Source organism: Nerophis ophidion, linkage group LG06 (genome assembly GCF_033978795.1).
Source record: "Nerophis ophidion isolate RoL-2023_Sa linkage group LG06, RoL_Noph_v1.0, whole genome shotgun sequence".
Classification (NCBI taxonomy): Eukaryota; Metazoa; Chordata; class Actinopteri; order Syngnathiformes; family Syngnathidae; genus Nerophis; species Nerophis ophidion.
The window spans coordinates 55,294,445-55,315,017 of record NC_084616.1 but is presented as its reverse complement, the minus strand read 5'-3'; the positions used below and the strand labels follow the sequence as shown (position 1 = coordinate 55,315,017).

The 20,573-nt window shown below is 38.5% G+C and overlaps 1 protein-coding gene across 2 annotated transcripts; it reads left to right on the top strand.

Annotated features, from left to right (window-relative positions):
* Positions 1-5,787: 5,787 nt before the first annotated feature.
* On the top strand, positions 5,788-19,169 carry tspan31 (tetraspanin 31). 2 transcript variants are annotated; one of them, XM_061904324.1, is made up of 6 exons: positions 5,788-5,962; positions 10,268-10,435; positions 10,515-10,595; positions 10,925-11,065; positions 11,348-11,458; positions 15,991-16,429. In XM_061904324.1, the coding sequence occupies exons 1-6, from the start codon at positions 5,900-5,902 to the stop codon at positions 16,015-16,017; spliced, it is 591 nt and encodes a 196-aa protein (XP_061760308.1). In that variant the 5' UTR covers positions 5,788-5,899; the 3' UTR covers positions 16,018-16,429. The 2 variants fall into 2 exon arrangements, with proteins under 2 accessions (XP_061760308.1, XP_061760307.1); XM_061904323.1 differs by lacking the exon at positions 15,991-16,429 and adding an exon at positions 17,813-19,169 and having other exon boundaries at positions 5,790-5,962.
* Positions 19,170-20,573: the final 1,404 nt, after the last annotated feature.

Below are 20,573 nucleotides of genomic sequence, written 5' to 3'. Positions count from 1 at the left end.
CGGCAGGGCTCGACGAACCGTCCTGCACATTTGAGCTCAAGTAAACTCACTTCCTTTTTTCAAGCCTACTCTAGTTGTGGTTCACAATCTTGACTTCCTTCAAACTTAAATTCTAGTACAAACTTAATAGCTGCAGGATTTTTTATTTTTTTACCTATAAGCCTACTTTTTAAGGCTTGATATATTTATGCTAAATATATAATAGGCCATGTCTGGGACATACAGCTAATAATTCAAATAATAATCACATACACAGACAGTTCATATACTTGATACAAGCTTATTTGCACATGTCAGCTGCGATATAGGCTCCAGCTCTCCTGTGGCCCTGATGAGGACACCTCGGATGGATGAATCTCTGGAGCCAGAACGGATCAATAAAGCATCTATCTATATCAAATTCTAAAATGTAGTTGTGTTAATCGCTACAGTATTTATTATGGATGTAACGATTTGTTTTAACAAGTCGATTAGATTCGGAATTAGTGGTTGCTGATAGGATTCAGGGACGATATTATGTTTTTAGAACCATACGATTTGAAACTATTCAGTGAGTTGAAATCAATTCAGTAACTTACACAATTCAACCAGTGTGACTGTGATATAAATACTGGATGCTGGACACTGCAGATAAAATGTCCTATATTTCTGTTATTCCTTGTAAGGGAATTATGTATAAATTAATTATGAATACAAACAAGCAAACAAACAATAATTAATAGCCGATGCATTCACATTTTATTTGAATTAAGTGCAACCAACACTTGAGGTTGAATTAACAAGAGGAAACCTTTTCTGCTCACATTTTCAATAAAAGTACAGTACTAACATTTTAAGAGTAGATTTATCTGCTAAATAAAGGTACCATGCAGTATCTGTTCTCCGTCCTGGCGTCGCCGATGAAGGACAGCGTCCCAGGTGTGCGGAGGCATGTATGCTCCCTGTTGATGGTGTTAGTACCTCGCTTCCTAATTTCCATAGACTCCTTGATCCATCCTATGTATTTATTTGTTTCTGATTAAATCAATTTTCCATTGCTGCCAGTTACATATTGTGTTACAAAAGTCGGTACGTCGCAAAAACTTGCTCCGTTGTCACTTCTGTTGTGTCGCTTGAGTCTTCTGTAGCTTTAAGTTTCATTGCTGCTTAAAATTATTGTGTTGTGCCGTTTGTCTTTGTTGTGGCTTTTGCAATCATGCTGTAGCTGAAAGTGATAATGATATTGTCATGTTTTGTTTGCAATTTCTATGACCTTTCTCGACCAATGTAGATTAGTCGTCTCTGGCGTGTTTTGATTATGCTGGAGACGAGCAAACAGACTTAAGGTTTAAAGCATTGTCACTGGCGTCCCACTGGATGTGAATTCTCCCTGCCCACTGGGTGTGAGTTTTCCTTGCCCTTTTGTGGGTTCTTCCGAGGATGTTGTAGTCGTAATGATGTGTGCAGTCCTTTGAGACATTTGTGATTTGGGGCTATATAAATAAACATTGATTGATGATTGATTGAAAGCCCTTATCACTAAAAGTGCTAAACTTCATATAAATGTGCCCTTCTTAAAGAGGAACTGCACTTTTTTGGAAATGTTGCCTATCGTTCACAATCATAATGAGAGACATGACGATGTATGTTTTTTATTTTTTTTTTAATTCCAAATGTAAAATAAATGTGATCAAAAGTTTGCTTAGAATAGAGCCAAATGGAGCCGTGCAATTTCCCTTCCAAAGTCCTTAAAAAAAAACTACAAACACCTCTATTGAGATTTTATATACATGATTTAAGTATATATGTAATGTAGAAATGGGCACCCTTATAATAACATGTAATATTTACGTATTTTGCTCATTTTAAGCATCATGTTTCTTTTTTATTTATTCATCACTGATTATTACTCACTGCAGACTTCATGAGAGCCAACAAACATAATAATTATAAATCATGCCTTTCACCTGAAAAGTAGATGGCTGAGAATATATTCCGAAAAATTTGGAGACTTTGACTCTCATTTAGGACCTGGAAACAGCGAGGACAACACGAAAAGCACTTGTTCCCACCCACCCCGTTTCTTTGCAAGGATTATGAGATATTCTTCAATTAAATGTGAATATATCGGCATCCAAATGACAGCAGACCTTATACAGTAAGTGATGTTTTATTGTGTTTGTTGGCTTTCATAAAGCCTGCAGTGAGACATAATCAGAGATGAAGACAAAAAAAAGCAAACCCTGTGATGCGTTAATGTGCCGCGTTTGCTTAAAATTACCAAAATACGTAAATGTTATTATTAATGTTCTGGTTACTACATCAAATATATACTTTCATCATGTATATGTCATCATGTATGAGGAACCATTGACGAGTAACCCTGTATGCAGGACATTGAGTATTGTGGAGTGTTGTTTTTTAATGCAATTTTGTATTTATTTTATTTCTGCTTGCATTTATTTTATTTGTGTTTTATCATTGTGTATTTTTTCTTCTGAAATAAAATTACTATTAACTATTATATAAAACCCTAATTGATGTATGTACGTGTTTTAGGGGCCCAATAGGCAGAATTGAATGGCTCCCATTTCAAGCAGACGTTTGATCGCATGAACTCAATATTTAGACTTGCCTCCCACCGCCAAAAACATGCAGCTGTGGATAGGTTGATAGGCAACACTAAATTGGCCCTAGTATGTGAATGTGAGTTTGGATGTTGTCTGTCTATCTGTGTTGGCCCTGCGATGAGATGGCGACTTGTCCGGGGTGTACACCTCCTTCCACCCGAATGCAGCCGAGATAGGCTCCAATAACCCCCGCCGCCCCAAAAGGTACAAGCGTTAGGAAATGGATGGATGGATAAAATAAAAATAAAAAAATCTGTCATAATGTCTTTCATAATGATTGTGAACAATCGGCAAAATTCCAGAAAAAGTGTAGTTCCATTTAAAAGATCTTGAATGGATATCTATCTTCCGGAAGGCAAACTTGCTGAGCAGAGATCGATATACTTGAGATGTATTCAATTTATAAATTGATCTACCGATATATCCATCAATCGTTGCACCCCTAGTATTCATCAATAAAATAGCCATACATTTTAGTTTATTCCAAAATAGAATTAACACTATTTTTAACATTTGTAATAATTGATGTAACTAAGCTAACTATTCTCTACAGAATCTCCTCTCTGGTCAACAAAAGCACCTTGACGATTCTAGCGGGAACTCTCATTCATCCCTTTTTCGATTACGCATGCAACTCCTGGTACCCCAGCACCTCCAAAACCCTCAAATCTAGACTCCAAACTTCCCAAAACAAGCTAGTCAGGTTGTTTCTAGACCTCTACCACAGATTACAACTCACTCCTACCCACTTCTCCAAAGTAGGCTGGCTTAGGGTGGAGGACAGAGTAAAACAACTTGCACTGAGCCGAGTCTATAAAATTCGCTACACCTCCCTGATACCAAAGTACATGTCAAAATACTTCCTTAACGTAAATGAGCGCCATAACCACAACACCAGGGGGAGCTCCACAAACCACGTTAAACCCCAGATTCCGATCTAACAGAGGTCTTAACTCATTCTCCTTCTATGCCACTCCCAACAGGTGTTAAAGAAAGTGGATCTCTATTCTCCTTGAAAACCGCACTAGAAGAACACCTCCAGGGAGATACAACCCTAGACTAACACCCTCCCCCCACCACTTCCCTTCTCCTCGGATTGTAAATAATCAAATTTAAATAATCAACTGTATATACTTGTTCTTATGCTTTCTGTGCTCACTATGTTCACTGCTCGCTGTACATATCCTACGAAGTCAGACCTACACTGTTACTATGTCCATTTCTCAGATGATATAATTGTTGATGACTGAAGTGTTGATATCAACCAAATTTAACCCCTTCCCCAACCCCAACCCCCTCCCGATTGCAAATAATGTAAATAATTCAATGTACAAACGTTTGTATATATTCTGATGGTTAATGGCCCTGCGATAAGGTGGCGACTCGTCCAAGGTGTACCCCGCCTCCCGCCTTAATGCAGCTCAGATAGTCTCCAGCAACCCCAAAAGGGACAACCGGTAGACAATGGATAGATGGATGGATTAACTTGTGTGATGACTGTATTATGCTGATTCTATGTATTTGTACCATGAATTGATTAACGTGGACCCCGACTTAAACAAGTTAAAAAACTTTTTCGGGTGTTACCATTTAGTGATCAATTGTACGGAATATGTACTGTATGGTGCAAATCTACTAATAAAAGTTTCAATCAATCAATCAATCAATCAAAAAGCTAAAGCTAACTAAGCTAAAAAATATATATTATTCTGTTTAAAAAGTGTAATTTGTAATGATCAAATATTAAAACCTTTAAACATTGTGTACCAAAAGCTTGGCTTTTCGAATCCAAATATTGTACTGTGAACATGTTTTTGTAACCATTAACCTGAACGGGAAAGGGAAGTTTGCAAAGGGAAGTTTGCATAAAGTTTTTTTTTTTTTAAATGTTTATTTATAAATTTCAACAATTACAAACAGTAAGTCAAAGAACAATATAAAATATTATAAAACATTATGAAAACAGTACAAAACAGCACCAGGGGGTTGTAAATTCAAAATAACAAAAATAGAATACAAAAAAATATGTATATGATAAAGAAAGTGCGAAGCCATAGGCTCATTCAGATTCATTAAATAACTTAAATTTGGAACACAGTATCATCGTTTTTACAGCTTTTTTGTTGTTAGAGGTAGAGAGCGTTTTATTGTAAAGTTCAAAATCTTTTTTAAAGGCACAAAAGATAGGTCGGGTATTGAGAAACTTACATTTATGAATATATCCATCCATTTTCTACCGCTTATTCCCTTTTGGGGTCGCGGGGGGCGCTGGCGCCTATCTCAGCTACAATCGGGCGGAAGGCGGGGTACCTTAGCCCAGTGGTTCTCAAATGGGGGTACACGCACCCCTGGGGGTACTTGAAGGTATGCTAAGGGGTACGTGAGATTTTTCAAAAATATTCTAAAAACAGCAACACTTCAAAAATCGTTTATAAATATATTCATTGAAAAATACTTCAACAAAATATAAATGTAAGTTCATAAACTGTGAAAAGAAATGCAACAATGCAATATTCAGTGTTGACAGCTAGATTTTTTTGTGGACATGTTCCATAAATATTGATGTTAAAGATTTCTTTTTTTGTGAAGAAATGTTTAGAATTAAGTTCATGAATCCAGATGGATCTCTATTACAATCCCCAAAGAGGGCACTTTAAGTTGATGATTACTTCTATGTGTAGAACTCTTTATCTAGAACTGAATCATTTGTTTATTTTTTAACACGTTTTTAGTTATTGTTTATATCTTTTTTTCCAAATGGTTCAAGAAATACCACTACAAATGAGCAATATTTTGCACTATTATACAATTTAATAAATCAGAAACTGATGACATAGTGCTGTATTTTACTTCTTTATCTCTTTTTTTCAACCAAAAATGCTTTGCTCTGATTAGGTGGTACTTGTGTTAAAAAAAAAATGTTCACGGGGGTACATCACTGAAAAAAGGTTGAGAACCACTGCCTTAGCCATACCATGAATTGATTAACGTGGACCCTGACTTAAACAAGTTGAAAAACTTATTCGGGTGTTACCATTTAGTGGTCAATTGTATGGAATATGTACTGAACGGTGCAAGCTACTAATAAAAGTATCAATCAATCAATCAATTAGCCAATAGAATAATGAGGTCGCAAAGGTTTGCGTATGGTTACACGTTGACGTCACGTGAGACCACGTCATCAGTCACGCCCACTGCGCGGACCAAAAACATTTGTCACCAATACGCCAGAGATTCGGCTCGCAGCATTCATTCCTAACCTGGATCAGGAAAGGGAGCCGTCAGCAAATATGGTGTGCGGGGGGTTCACTTGTTCGAAAAATGCTCTGTGTTCCTTGAACGTGGTGTACATGGTGAGTCTGTTTTCCAATGAAGTAGCTGACATTACCAGACTTAGCCTAGCTTCTGAATGAAGTAGCCTAGCCTTAGCAACCTGTTTAGTCACAACGCAGAACAATAGTGCTTGACTGTGCCTTTGTTTTTTTTACATGACTCCATTTCTCAGGTCAATTCGGGTATGTGCGTGATTCCGATATTATACCCCCGAAGTAGATATGTTTTCATAATGTCTGAAATGTAGTAGTCCATCTTTGCCTTGTAGCCCTTAGCTTGCTAGCCATCGATGACACTGTTCTAGCTATGGAGGCCACTTGACCGTGTGCTAGTCATCTTCCCCACCGAAGCTATTTTAAGCAGCTGTGTCAAGAGTTATCACAATATTCTTTGAATATGTTATCTTATTTAAAAAATGATATGATATTCAGGTTCGCAACACTAATACACAATATAAGTGTAATGTAACTGAAGTGTGTTTGTTACCACTGCACACCTCTTTCCTTAACCTTTAATTACATGAAATAAATAATTGAAACCTAGCTTGTTTTTGTTACATTGTCTTCCATCTCTTTTTCATACTTTTGGGTTGTTCCGTACAATATTGGGATTTGACAAAAAATATTATTTTCCTAAATGTAATTTTTGTTCATTTGAGAGCATTTGATATAGGCTATCCCTTATAGTGAAGAGTTAAACAGATTCAGTTAGTTACAAAATGAAACAAAGACAGTCAATCATTAGTCATTGTTTTTTTTTTCAATGGCGTTCTCAAATTTAAACTCAAATGAGATACTCTTGCTCATGAGTAGATAAATTACATACAGAAAATCCCATCATTTGCCATTTCATTACCTTTTTTCCTGGGAGATAGACATCTTACAAACCCCGTTTCCATATGAGTTGGGAAATTGTGTTGGATGTAAATATAAACGGAATAAAATGATTTGCAAATCCTTTTCAACCCGTAAGGGTGGGGGGTTGCCCACATATGCGGTCCTTTCCAAGGTTTCGGATAGTCATCATTATCACCAACGTCCCACTGGGTGTGAGTTTTCCTTGCCCTTATGTGTGCTCTACCGAGGATGTCGTTCTGGTTTGTACAGCCCTTTGAGACACTAATGATTTAGGGCTATATAAAAAATCATTGATTGATTGATTGAGTGATATCCAATTGAATGCACTACAAAGATGAGATATTTGATGTTCAAACTCATAAACTTTATTTTTTTGCAAATAATAATTAACTTAGAATTTCATGGCTGCAACACGTGTCAAGGTAGTTGGGAAAGGGCATGTTCACCACTGTGTTACATCACCTTTTCTTTTAACAACACTCAATAAACGTTTGGGAACTGAGGAAACTAATTGTTGAAGCTTTGAAAGTGGAATTTTTTCCCATTTTTGTTTTATGTAGAGCTTCAGTCGTTCAACAGTCCGGGGTCTCCGCTATCGTATTTTACGCTTCATAATGCGCCACACATTTTCGATGGGAGACAGATCTGGACTGCAGGCAGGCCAGGAAAGTACCCGCTCTCTTTTTTTACGAAGCCACGCTGTTGTAACACGTGCTGAATGTGGCTTGGCATTGTCTTGCTGAAATAAGCAGGGGCGTCCATGAAAAAGACGGCGCTCAGATAGCAGCATATATTGTTCTAAAACCTATATGTACCTTTCAGCATTAATGGTGCCTTCACAGATGTGTAAGGTACCCATGCCTCAGGCACTGATGCACCCCCATACCATCACAGATGCTGGCTTTTGAACTTTGCGTCGATAACAGTCTGGATTTTTCTCTTCCCCTTTGGTCCGGATGACACAATGTCGAATATTTCCAAAAACAATTTTAAATGTGGACTCGTCAGAACACAGAACACTATTCCACTTTGCATCAGTCCATCTTAGCGTTTCTAAATGGCTTTCACTTTGCATAGTAGAGCTTTAATTTGCACTTACAGATGTAGCGACAAATTGTATTTAGCGACAGTGGTTTTCTGAAGTGTTCCTGAGCCCATCTGGTGATATCCTTTAGAGATTGATGTTGGTTTTTGATACAGTGCTGTCTGAGGGATCGAAGGTCTTGGTCATTCAATGTTGGTTTCCGGCAATGCTGCTTATGTTGAGTGATTTCTCCAGATTCTCTGAACTTTTTGATGATATAATGGACTTTATATGTTGAAATCCCTAAATGTCCTATTCAGTGGCCTAGTGGTTTGAGTGTCCGCCCTAAGATCGGTAGGTTAGGAGTTCAAACCCAGGTAGAGTCTTACCAAAGACTACAAAAAAATGGGACCCATTGCCTCTCTGCTTGGCACTTAGCATCAAGGGTTGGAATTAGGGGTTAAATCACCATAAATGATTCCCGGGCGTGGCACAGCTGCTGCTCACTGCTCCCTCACTTCCCAGGGGGTGATCAAGGGGATGGGTCAAATGCAGAGGACAAATTTCACCACACCTAGTGTGTGTGACAATCACTGGTACTTTAACTTTAACTAAATGTCTTGCAATTGCACTTTGAGAAACGTTGTTCTTAAACTGTTTGACTATTTGCTTACGCAGTTGTGGACAAAGGGGTGTACCTCGCCCCATCCTTTCCTGTGAAAGACTGAGGACTTTTTGGGAAGTTGTTTTTATACCCAATCATGGCACCCACCTGTTCCTAATTAGTCTGCACAACTTTATCAGTATTTATTGCCACCTTTCCTAACTTCTTTGTCACGTGTTGCTGGCATCAAATTCTAAATTTAATGATTATTTGCACACAAAAAAATGTTTTTCAGTTTGAACATCAAATATGTTGTCTTTGTAGCATATTCAACTGAATATGGGTTGAAAATGATTTGCAAATCATTGTATTCCGTTTATATTTACATCTAACATAATTTCCCAACTCATATGGAAACGGGGTTTGTAAACAGGCAAATTATGTCATCATGCAATATCGTTTCCTATATTGTTTATATTTCTTGTGGCTTCGCATAATTCAACCTTCAAAGCAAAAGAAAAACAATTTGGATGTTAGAGGTCATTGCTCATCCAGCGATGTAGTGAAATACTTTTGACAACAGATACATGTCAAGATGCTATCTTTGTTTGACAGTCCTAGCTATGGAGGCCACTTTGACCGTGGACTAGTCGTTTTCCCCACCAATGCCATTTTAAGCAGCTGTGTCAATATTTATCACAATATCCTTAGAATATGTTATCTTATTTAAAACATGGCTTCCGTATATGTTATGATATTCAAGTTCACAAAACTAATGTAACACAATACAAGTGTAATGTAACTGAAGTGTGTTTGCTACCATTGCACGCCTCTTTCATTCACCTTTATTTACATGAAATAACTGATCATCGAAACCTAGCTTGTTTTTGTTACATTGTCTTCCATCACATTTCATATTTTTGTGTTGTATACAATATTGAGATCTGTCCAAAGATTTTATTTTCCTACATGTTATTGTTGTTAATCTGAGAGAGTTTGATATCGTCTATCCCTTATAGCAAAGAGTTAAACAGATTCAGTTAGTTACAGAATGAAACAAAAACAGTCAATCATTAATCTTTGTTTTTTCAATAGCGTTCTCAAATTCAAACCCGTATGACATACCATTTATCCACTCGCATGAGTGGATAAAATACACATAAAAATCCCATCGTTTGCCATTTCATTGGGAGATAGAAATCTTACACAGGCAAATTATTTCAAATTATTATTAAGCTTTTCTTCTTCCTACTCCTTTTCGGACATGATGTATTGTGAAAAGATATGAAATTGCCTGATGTATTGTGTTGTAGGTATGTCATGTTCGAAATAAACTGAGAAAGAAAGAAGAAATTATGTCAGCAAGCAATATGTTTTTCATATTGTTGATATTTCTTATGGCTTTGCATTGATGATTGATTGATACTTTTTTCAGTAGATTGCACAGTTCAGTACATATTCCGTACAATTGACCACTAAATGGTAACACCCGAATAAGTTTTTCAACTTGTTTAAGTCGGGGTCCACGTTAATCAATTCATGGTAATGCATAATTCAACCTTCAAAGAAAAAGAAAAATAATTTGGATGTTAGAGCTCAATGCTCATCCAGCGATGTCACAAGCGACCTTTGACCACAGATACATGTCAAAATGCTACCTTTGACTGACTTTATAAACCTATATGATCTTGATTTCTGCCTACCTGGTCCTCCTCTTTGCCCCATGCTACACCTTTTAGGTGTACACCTAATCACTGTGACCCATAAAGACCCAAATAATGTTTATAAAGCAAGAGGTGATTAGAAGCTGTCACTAACTTCTCACCCTCCTGCTCCTCAGCTGGTCGGCCTGCTGCTGATTGGTGTGGCAGCATGGGGGAAAGGCTTCGGTCTGGTCTCGAGCATTCACATCATCGGTGGTGTGATCGCAGTGGGCGTCTTCCTTCTGCTCATCGCCATTGTGGGCCTCATCGGAGCAATACACCACCACCAAGTCATGCTTTTCTTTGTATCCTTTTTACACGTTGATCAAATTCAAATGAACACAAACATTCTTGGACACTTTTCTTTAACTTCTTACTTCGCAGTACATGGTCATTCTTTTCATTGTCTTCCTCTTTCAATTTGGCGTCTCTTGTTCTTGTTTAGCAATGAACCGTGGTCAGCAGGTGGGTACTTTTTTTTTTTAAATTCAACCCACCTTGATGTCACCACAAATTAATTATTTTGAAACATGGTTTTATGAGATTACATTTAGGTAATTAGTCTTCCTCAAAATTGACGTATTAAAGCGAAATGGTTTACGGAAGCTCCTTAAGGCAAAAACTGGGCCGGAGCAAGAGTTGGAAAAAAATGTATTTGTTTATGTTTTAAACCCTCTGCAACAAAAAACTTGAATTTATTGATAAAATCAACATATATTGCCCAGGCCTACTCTTAAGCAGATATGTCCACACATAAGGCAGAAACTCCATTTTGTGCTTATTTTCTTTTACAGGAGGTATTTCTGAATTCAACGTGGGGAATGTTGGAAAATAAAACCAAAACCGACTTGGAGAGTCAGCTGAACTGCTGCGGGCTGCTAAATGTCACCAGCAGTCGAGTGCAGTTTGAGCAGGATCTACAAAACTGTCCTGCTGTAAGTTTCTGATGTCTCACTTTTCATAGGTGAAAAACACAATTCTCCTTAAACACTGTGCTGTTTAATTGTGAATTACTTAAATCAAAAATTATTTCTGTGAACAGAATAAAACAATCGCGTAAAGACAATTTAGTCACAGTTACAGGTTTTTAGTCACACAGTTTGTCCCAAAGGCTGTGGCAGAGTAAGTAGGCCACTTCCTAGCTCAGCTGACAGCCATAGATTTGTACTGCAGCAGACCAAATGCCTGAATTGCTATTTTTGTGTGTTTGACTGCAGTTATGCAAGAAAGCTAGTTCTTGTTTCACCTGCGGCGATATGATGCTGAATCATGCCAGTGAAGCTCTCAAGATTCTCGGAGGTGTTGGACTCTTCTTCAGCTTCACAGAGGTGAGTAGCACGTGTCCACACCTACATATAGCTAATCCGATGCTAATTGGCACACATTCTGTAATCGAAATCCAGTCTGTGGTATTGCATCTTATTGTCAAGTTTATAAACTTTAGTTACTATGGGCTTAGTCGCATTTTGTATTGTGCTGAACTCCTACTCCTAGCCCCTTACTGTCCGGTTTACTTGTCCCATTATTTTTGTTTAAGGATGGGTGATACATATAGTCTCTTGCAAAAGCAATATATATAATGATATGCTATTTGGCATATGACTAATAGAACCATATCAAAACGGTTAACAAAGTCTATTAATTTGTCTACTAATTTTGTATTTCCATTTGTATTATTTTCGCTATTATAAATCTACTTGCCCATTTACTGTTAATATATGGTTTGTTTCTAATGTAACATGGTTTTAGCTACACTTCTGTTAAAATATTAATAAGCACTTATTATTTTGTTTGTAGGGATGTAACAATCACAACATCTTGTGGTACGATATTGTCACAGTATTAAGGCTATGGTAGAATACAGTGCTACTGTACCAAAAAAAAAAAAAAAAAAACTTGATGAAAATGCCATACTACAGTGGGGCAAAAAAGTATTTAGTCAGCCACCGATTGTGCAAGTTCTCCAGCTTAAAATGATGACAGAGGTCTGTAATTTTCATCATAGGTACACTTCCAACTGTGAGAGACAGAATGTGGAAAAAAAAATCCAGGAATTCACATTGTAGGGATTTTAAAGAATTTATTTGTATATAATGGTGGGAAATAAGTATTTGGTCACTTCAAACAAGGAAGATCTCTGGCTATCACAGACCTGTAACTTCTTCTTTAAGAAGCTCTTCTGTCCTCTACTCGTTACCTGTATTAATTGAACCTGTTTGAACTCGTTATCTGTATAAAAGACACCTGTCCACAGCCTCAAACAGTCAGACTCCAAACTCCACTCTGGCCAAGACCAAAGAGCTGTGCGACACCAGGAAAATAATTGTAGACCTGCACCAGACTGGGAAGAGTGAATCTACAATAGGCAAGCCGCTTGGTGTGGAAAAATCAACTGTGGGAGCAATTATCAGAAAATGGAAGACATACAAGACCACTGATAATCTCCCTCGATCTGGGGCTCCACGCAAGATCTCGTCCTGTGGGGTCAAAATGATCATGAGAACAGTGCGCAAAAATCCCAGAACTACACAGGGGGACCTGGTGAATGACCTGCAGAGAGCTGGGACCAAAGTAACAAAGGTTACCATCAGGAACACACTACGCCGACAGGGAATCAAATCCTGCAGTGCCAGGCGTGTCCCCCTGCTTAAGCTAGTGCATGTCCAGGCCCGTCTGAAGTTTGCCAGAGAGCACATGGATGATACAGCAGAGAATTGGGAGAATGTCATGTGGTCAGATGAAACCAAAATAGAACTTTTTGGTATAAACTCAACTCATCGTGTTTGGAGGAAGACGAATTCTGAGTTGCATCCCAAGAACACCAGACCGACTGTGAAGCATGGGGGTGGAAACATCATGCTTTGGGGCTGTTTTTCTGCTAAGGGAACAGGACGACTGATCCGTGTTGAGGAAAGAATGAATGGGGCCATGTATCATGAGATTTTGAGCCAAAACCTCCTTCCATCAGTGAGAGCTTTGAAGATGAAACGTGGCTGGTTCTTCCAGCATGACAATGATCCCAAACACACCGCCCGGGCAACAAAGGAGTGGCTCCGTAAGAAGCATTTGAAAGTCTTGGAGTGGCCTATCCAGTCTCCAGAACTCAACCCCATAGACAATCTGTGGAGGGAGTTGAAAGTCCGTGTTGCTCGGCGACAGCCCCAAAATATCACTGCTTTTGAGAAGATCTGCACAGAGGAATGGTCCAAAATACCAGCTACTGTGTGTGCAAACCTGGTAAAGACCTTTAGTAATCGTTTGACCTCTGTTATTGCCAACAAAGGTTATATTACAAAGTATTGAGTTGAATTTTTGATATTGACCAAATACTTATTTTCCACCATAATTTACAAATAAATTCTTTAAAATTCCTACAATGTGAATTCCTGGATTTTTTTTTTCACATTCTGTCTCTCACAGTTGAAGTGTACCTATGATGAAAAATACAGACCTCTGTCATCATTTTAAGTTGGAGAACTTGCACAATCGGTGGCTGACTAAATACTTTTTTGCCCCACTGTATGTTAGATGAAGTGGCAGGAATGTTTAGGATAGCAACATTAACTGTAATTGGACAAAAACCTAATGCTCAAATAAAATCATATTTATTACGACAAACATGTATTTTTAGGTGCGAAGAATTGTGTGGGGACATCCACTGTTTCAAGCAAATATAAAATAAAAAACACTTACAGTTGACTGTATTTACAGTGACAATGTAAATATCCAAGTATCAAACAGTAATGTCCAGTTTAATGTCATTCAACCTTTTCTTTTGTGAGAAGTAGTGTCTTTTGCTGTGGATATTTTTTTATTATGTAATTCTCTATTGTAATAATGTAACAAATTTATGTCCAGCCATACTGGCATCAAAAATAATTTTCAGGTGACTTTTTATCAAGTAGCTTCTCATATTACTCGTATTACCCGTGGTGTGCAGTGTCCGCACGCCTAAGGGCCGCTTTCCCTTGCCACTGTGACCTGCTCCGTGTCTGCTACGAAACCCTCGAGACAAAGGGGGCACGCTTTGCAGTACGCACACTTAATTATCTCCGCCGAAGATGTTATGTTTTCGCCAAGGTTTGTTTGACTGTTTGTTAGCAACATAGTTTAATAAGTTATGGGTGTATTATGGGGTTTCCCCCAGCTTGAAATCTACATGTAATGCTGGGGACGTGGTCAGGGAAACCTCATCATATAATTTGTATAATTATTGATGATGTGTCTGTATGTACCATATTTTTCTGAGTATAAGTCGCTCCGGAGTATAAGTCGCACCCGCCAAAAATGCATAATAAAGAAGGAAAAAAGCATATATAAGTCGCACTGGAGTATACGTCGCTTTTGGGGAAATTTATTTGATAAAACCCAACACCAAGAATAGTCATTTTAAGGCAATTTAAAATAAATAAAGAATAGTGAACAACAGGCTGAATAAGTGTACGTTATATGACGCATAAATAACCAAATGAGAAGGTGCCTGGTATGTTAACGTAACATATTATGGTAAGAGTCATTCAAATAACTATAACATATAGAACATGCTATGCGTTTACAAAACAATCTGTCACTCTTGATCGATAAATCCCATGAAATCTTATATGTCTCGTCTCTTACATGAATGAGCTAAATAATATTATTTGATATTTCACGGTAATGTGTTAATAATTTCACAGATAAGTCGCTCCTAAGTATAAGTTGCACCCCCTCGCTAAACTATGAAAAAAACTGCGACTTTTAGTCCGAAAAATACGGTATGTATGTATGTGTGTATTTTTTTTTTTTATGTTAAAATAATTTACATACATACAAGTCTGTGCCATTAGTCAAATAATTTTGTTGTTTGTTTTGCTCTATTTTTATGATAAATAAATGATAAATGGGTTGTACTTGTATAGCGCTTTTCTACCTTCAAGGTACTCAAAGCGCTTTGACACTACTTCCACATTTACCCATTCACACACACATTCACACACTGATGGAGGGAGCTGCCATGCAAGGCGCCAACCAGCACCCATCAGGAGCAAGGGCAAAGTGTCTTGCTCAGGACACAACGGACGTGACGAAGTTGGTACTAGGTGGGATTTGAACCAGGGACCCTCGGGTTGCGCACGGCCACTCTCCCCACTGCGCCGTCACGTTATAATGGTTATTGTACGATGTAACGCAAACTGCATACAAGTGGCAGCTGCTGGTAGGGGTAGCTATGTTTTAACTACTCTTTAAATCTGAGTACAGTCTCCAATAACAGTAAAAAAATATATAAACCTATCAACAGGAACAAAGGAAGGAAAGTTTAAAAATTATTTGGCGGTGATTTATATTTCAAGATTGCTGATTCGCTCATTTTGCTGCCAATCAAATAGGGATTCAGTCCAGACTGGTCATCCAATCATGGGGAAGCCCGCCGACACCCTTTCAATCACAATTATACCTACCCAGTGGCCTAGTGGTTAGAGTGTCCGCCCTGAGATCGGTAGGTTGTGAGTTCAAACCCCTGCCGAGTCATACCAAAGACTATAAAAATGGGACCCCTTACCTCCCTGCTTGGCACTCAGCATCAAGGGTTGGAATTGGGGGTTAAATCACCAAAAATGATTCCCGGGCGCGGCACCCGGGAATCATGTGCCAACTATGCACACCCTAAGTACCCATTTTGTACACCCAAGATTACACTACATACAGATGATGATACCAAAGCTCAAATAACACTCATATTGCTCATAAAGCGTACATATTGCACACAAAAAGGATAGTGATGGGATCAGCAGTTATTTTGACTGTACTGAATCACTAGAATCAGTTCCTTAAATTGATTCATTCAAAAAATGTGTTCTCTGAATCACTTATGCAGCAGCAGTTCTGTGTGCAGGTCGACGAATCATGAGTCAGTCAGTAACAGCTTCCCCAGCGGCAGATCTCGGTGTGTGTCAGTTCGCGAACGACACAAGCCCTCAGCACCCAATGAACGACGCGCACAGTGATTGAACGAGAGCCTCAATGTGACGTCATCCTCCGCGACACAGTCACTTCTCTGTGTCAGTAGGTTCCCGAATCGCGAGTCCTGATTCCTGAGTGCAGCGCGAACGCGATTCACGTGATTCACGTCTTCAGCGACAACTAGTCAGTTCTTGTAGGTTCGTGAAGCGAGCCTGAATCACTCCGCTACAGTTCTGTGGGCCAGAAGGCGACAGACGTGAATCGCTCTCTGCAAAAACAAATATTAAATCAAGAAAACCTTAACAAATACCAACATAAAAACTAAATGTTCTGTAGCAAAGAAAATGTAAACTTAAATATGCAAACAAAAAGAAAATAAATACCTTCAAAATAAAACAAATAAATTAAGAGCCAGAAATGCCAACATAAAAACTAAATGTTCTGTAGCCTACGTTTAAAAATATAACAGAGAAAATATCAACTTAAATGTGCAAACAAAAAGAAAATAAATAGGCTACCTTAAAAAAACAAAAACAAATATTAAACCAAGGGCCAGAAATGCCAACATAAAAACAAAAATTTCTGTAGCTTACATTTAAAAATATAAAAATGGAAAAACCAATTTAAATATGCAATAAAAATTTTATGTGTTGAGATAATGGGGACAGGGTGCGTTTGTGTGTTTTCATGTGGCTTGAGTCAACATTAGCCGTTAGCTTGGAGAATGAATGGAGAACGGATGCCAATGGCATGAAACATATATCCCCGCGACAGGATAAATAAAAGTGGGAAATAAAAAAAAATAGTAACAGCCTACTAAAATGCTTGCAATTATCAGTTAAATAAATAGGCCTTGTTTGTTTAGTGCAAAAACAAATATGAAATTAAGAAACCCTTAACAATTGCCAACATAAAAACTAAATGTTCTGTAGCAAAGAAAATGTAAACTTAAAATAAATACCTTCCAAATAAAACAAATAAATTAAGAGCCAGAAATGCCAACACAAAAACTAAATGTTCTATTTCCTACGTTTAAAAATATAACAAAGAAAATATCAAAATATCACGAGAGCGTTGTCGTTAACTGAGTGATTCATGTCATTAATGCATGGTGAACGAATCGTTCGCTCAGTCCCTCTCCCCACCCCCATGATGACGCCGACGTTGAGGGTTCAGTAAATCACAGAATGTGCCAGTTCCACTCATACCGGCATGGTTGCGGCGGAGCTCAACTGAACTGAGAAAGGAACGAATCAGTTCATGAAGTGATTCGGTTCAGTACATTCACACAAAAGATTTGTTCGTTCGAACGAATCGTTTGCGGACTACAAAAGGATTGTGATGTTCAACTGAAAAGTTTGTAAGATTTTTCTCTGTGGGAGAACATGAATAAATGATGACATTTAAACATTTTGGTATGAAGATAATGTTTCTGTGGAAAAAAACAACAGATATTAAAGACTGAAACACTTAATTGCCATGAATATACACAGCAATAATAAACTCTAATGATAAATGACAGGGTAGAGCAGTGACTGACTTGCTTTTAGCGGGCAAAGATCAGCTAGGGAGTTAGGTGCTTTTGTCAAAGACCCAGTTTAGCTTCTGGTCTTACTGATCAATTGTAGTCAATAGTCCTCTCTTGACTAGTTGATAGTATTTCAACAAAGCTATCTGTCCCTGGAACATTTCTCAGAGTTAAAATGTGGCTTTCTCTCTTGTGACTTTCAATCCTTCACCAGATTTTGGGAGTTTGGCTGGCAGTGCGGTACAGGAATCAGAAGGATCCACGAGCAAACCCAAGTGCTTTCCTATAGTCTGTCCCCGACACATAGGTGTCGTAGTGAAATCCATGCCATTGCTGATACACTGGTACACCACACTTGGCAACACGGAACCAACGAGTGCACGCAGCTACTTACCAACACCGAGGACACACTATACGCCATAATCAAAGACTATCTTGACATAATCCTGGATACTCACGCATGACAGTATGATTTGTAATACCAGTGAGCCTAACTCATTAGTATTGCGACTCAGCCTTGATTTGAGTGCCCAAACGCATCCTGGCGGTCAAGTTGTCGGCAGACCCAGCATCTGAGAGGTGTCTCACAAATTTGTCCAGGTGCACTTTCAAATGTTCTTGTGTACGAAGAAACCAGTTCCTCTGTGTGATGTGCATAGGTTCGACCTGCGTGGTGAGAAGAAAAGAAAGTGCAGACTGGACGGTTTGAGCAAAGTAGCTGTGATGTAAATGTCACACACAAATTTGAATAGATTTCTGACAATTAGTTGCTAGTCAATCAGGTTCAAATATTTATGAACTGTAACTGAGCCAGCTGTCACAAATGTTGAACTGCCAACGGACTGCGCACCTGATGTTGTATATATGTTTCAATACTGTCGTTCACACAGAGCTTCCAAGTAGTTTCCATTCTAGTTGCTTGGTTTGTCTGCACATTTCATCATGCTTCCTTTGTGTTGCATCTCGATTATGTACTTTTACCTCCTGTTTATCTGGAAGATATCATAATAATATATAAATATTTGAAAAAAACATGTTTATGTTAATCTGGCCAAAATTGCATCACAAAGCTAATTTTGATTTGTAAGTGTTTGTTGTAATGTGTTTGTTTATTGTGGATCATTCTTTGTTGTAAGCAGTTTTAATCTTGATACTTAGTTTGTTCTCTATTATTGATAATTGCCATTCTGTTCATCAGTGTTAAATACTTTGTAAAAATATGTTAAATATGTTCAAAATCTATTTTAAGCTACTGTTGGTGATGCACAATTTGTGTTGTAGATTTTGGTGTTTTATATTCACTAATTGTTATTTTAAAATGTCATTCATTAGAATAGCTTTTGTCTTAAAGATGAACATACATTTTATTTCTGTCTTACGCGCTAGCGCAGATTTGCTGCTACTGCGGAGACTTTTCCCCGTCATGTACAGATGCTTTGCTACAGCTTACATTTATTGTTCTGCTCAGTATTTACATCAAACCTTTTAATTTTTGTGCACTTGCGGTTGAAACGTTGTTCCCTTTATTTGGGGACATAATTTTACAAATAATAAAATCTCAAACAGGAAAACACTGGCTTTGACTCATGTGTAATTTTCTTTCTTGTGAAACTGTTTACAAGAAGGATGACATTTAATTACTTTAAAAATGTAGCGTGACGCTTCTCATTTTTCAGTGAATTTCTACCACATGGGGGCAGTAATGCGGGTTCTGCTGGACAACTGTGCTGTTGTTTGTGCTGTCAGACAGGAACAATTGTCTAAACAAGCAAAATGTGACGCACAGAATGAAAGTGGGAAAATGATGTCGATGGAATCTGTAAAAAGAGACCATTTTAAAATCTTGGTTGATTTCTTGTGATATTCCTTCAGATGGCTGTTAATCTTCTCGCCTGGACGAGCTCCAGGCATGTGGGGGTAGCAGAAGGATATCTTACACAATTTGATTTTTGAAAAAAAAAGGTTATTTTGATTCCAACAATGTTGAATGTGAGGTTGGTTTATCTGACAAGTACGGCAGCCCCCTTATTATGAAAGCTGTGACCTAATCCTTGGCCTTGAACACTCCAGCGCAGTGACCACCTGCATGTTCACTTTCCTGAGACAGGAACATTTATGTAAGATTTTGAGAGTGTCCAACAGTAGCGTTTTGGGACGTGAACCACACATGCAAGCCACTATCCTGTCAGCATGCTCTCCATGGGACCCATGCCAGTCTCCACCTTGTGATCAGGCCCATATGCCGGGTGTATTAGCTGCTACAAGCTGTGGAGAATTGCACCAACAGAGACAGCCATCTGTCTTCTTACAGATATAGAACTCGCTGTGCAAGCACACGGAAGAGGGATTTTAAAACACTTGATCAATCATCGCACTGACTCTCAACTCAGTATGAAAGGAGCGGGGTGGGGTTGCATTCTCATCAATAGACCCTTAGACGTAGTTGAAGTTGCGTTGTAAATGATCGGAGTCAATCAGGTCAGATGCTGCTGATTCATGAAATTTGTGCATTTTTCCACAATACAACTTTGAATGGACGTGCCTAAGTTAGATCAAATCAGTACTCAGCCGACACCTCATTATGTACACCCGCAGGCTGCACATAACTGGAATTGTATTACAAGTTTGTTTGTATCCATCCATTTTCTACCGCTTATTCCCTTTTGGGGTTGCGGGGGGCGCTGGTGCCTATCTCAGCTACAATCGGGCGGAAGGCGGCGTATACCTTGGACAAGTCGCTATCTCATCGCAGGGCCAACATAGATAGACAACATTCACACTCACATTCACACACTAGGGCCAATTTAGTGTTGCCAATCAACCTATCCCCAGGTGCATGTCTTTGGAGGTGGGAGGAAGCCGGAGTACCCGGAGGGAACCCACGCATTCACGGGGAGAACATGCAAACTCCACACAGAAAGATTCCGAGCCTGGATTTGAACCCAGGACTGCAGGAACTTCGTATTGTGAGGCAT

What these genes read in the sequence shown, in the direction of transcription:
- tspan31 (XM_061904323.1), top strand. Translation starts at nt 5,900, where the DNA reads ATGGTGTGCGGGGGGTTCACTTGTTCGAAAAATGCTCTGTGTTCCTTG. An exon ending in CCTTGAACGTGGTGTACATG is followed by an intron (nt 5,963 to 10,267) that starts GTGAGTCTGTTT and finishes CCTGCTCCTCAG; the next exon opens with CTGGTCGGCCTGCTGCTGAT. An exon ending in ACCAAGTCATGCTTTTCTTT is followed by an intron (nt 10,436 to 10,514) that starts GTATCCTTTTTA and finishes CTTACTTCGCAG; the next exon opens with TACATGGTCATTCTTTTCAT.